General features: G+C 35.3%; 1 protein-coding gene across 1 annotated transcript; it reads left to right on the top strand.

Moving 5' to 3' along the window:
* Positions 1-97: 97 nt before the first annotated feature.
* Positions 98-840, top strand: LOC105461894 (glucose dehydrogenase [FAD, quinone]-like; the record flags this gene model as incomplete). Its single annotated transcript, XM_011708407.1, has 1 exon — positions 98-840. A coding segment is annotated over exon 1 (717 nt), but the record flags the coding sequence as incomplete, so codon positions are not given.
* Positions 841-847: the final 7 nt, after the last annotated feature.

Genomic DNA, 847 nt, shown 5'->3' with positions numbered 1-847 from the left:
AGAGATGTGTATAAGTGTCGGATCTTTTAGTGAGCGAGTGTACATGTAAATAAAGTGTACATAAAATTTTCTACTATCATATTTTATTTCAGATATTAAAAATCAATTACTACATATTCAAACATGTTGAATAAAATACCAAGTCTCCTTTACATTTTGAGTATCAATGTCATGATCATTTCGTTACATGGACACTCAAATTATGGCAGCTTTAATAACAATGATAGTGGCGAATCAAAATTATCAAAATTACGAGAACCAGCTATTAATATGAAGAACTTATTGACGCAAAACCAACATTATTCAAATCAAGAAATATTGAATACAATAGCGCAATTCAAAGATACATACGATTTTATAATAATTGGTGCTGGTACGGCCGGTGCTACAATAGCAGCGAGACTGAGCGAAATTTTTAAAAACAAAATATTGCTGATCGAAGCCGGATCTCGTGAAAACTTTTACATGGACATTCCCATAATCAATCAATTTCTATATTCGGACAATAATATCAACTGGAATTACGAAACTAAACCGTCCAACAGATACTGTCGTGGCACGAATGGTAATAGATGTCTTTGGCCAAGGGGAAAAGTAGTTGGTGGCAGCAGTACTATAAACGGTATGATAGCTACTAGAGGAGGAGCTGAGGATTACGATCGTTGGGCAGATATGGGGAATGATGGCTGGGCATATAAAGACATTCTTAAGTATTTTAAAAAATTGGAAACAATGAATATTCCGGAGCTGAAGTCGGACACTATTTATCATGGTACTGACGGACCAGTACATATCACTTCTCCGTCATATCAAACACCATTAGCAGAGGCCTTTCTAAAAGCTGGTA

This window comes from Wasmannia auropunctata, unplaced genomic scaffold (genome assembly GCF_000956235.1).
Source record: "Wasmannia auropunctata unplaced genomic scaffold, wasmannia.A_1.0 LD275649.1, whole genome shotgun sequence".
In the NCBI taxonomy this organism is placed as follows: domain Eukaryota; kingdom Metazoa; phylum Arthropoda; class Insecta; order Hymenoptera; family Formicidae; genus Wasmannia; species Wasmannia auropunctata.
This window is presented reverse-complemented; position numbering and strand designations above follow the sequence as displayed.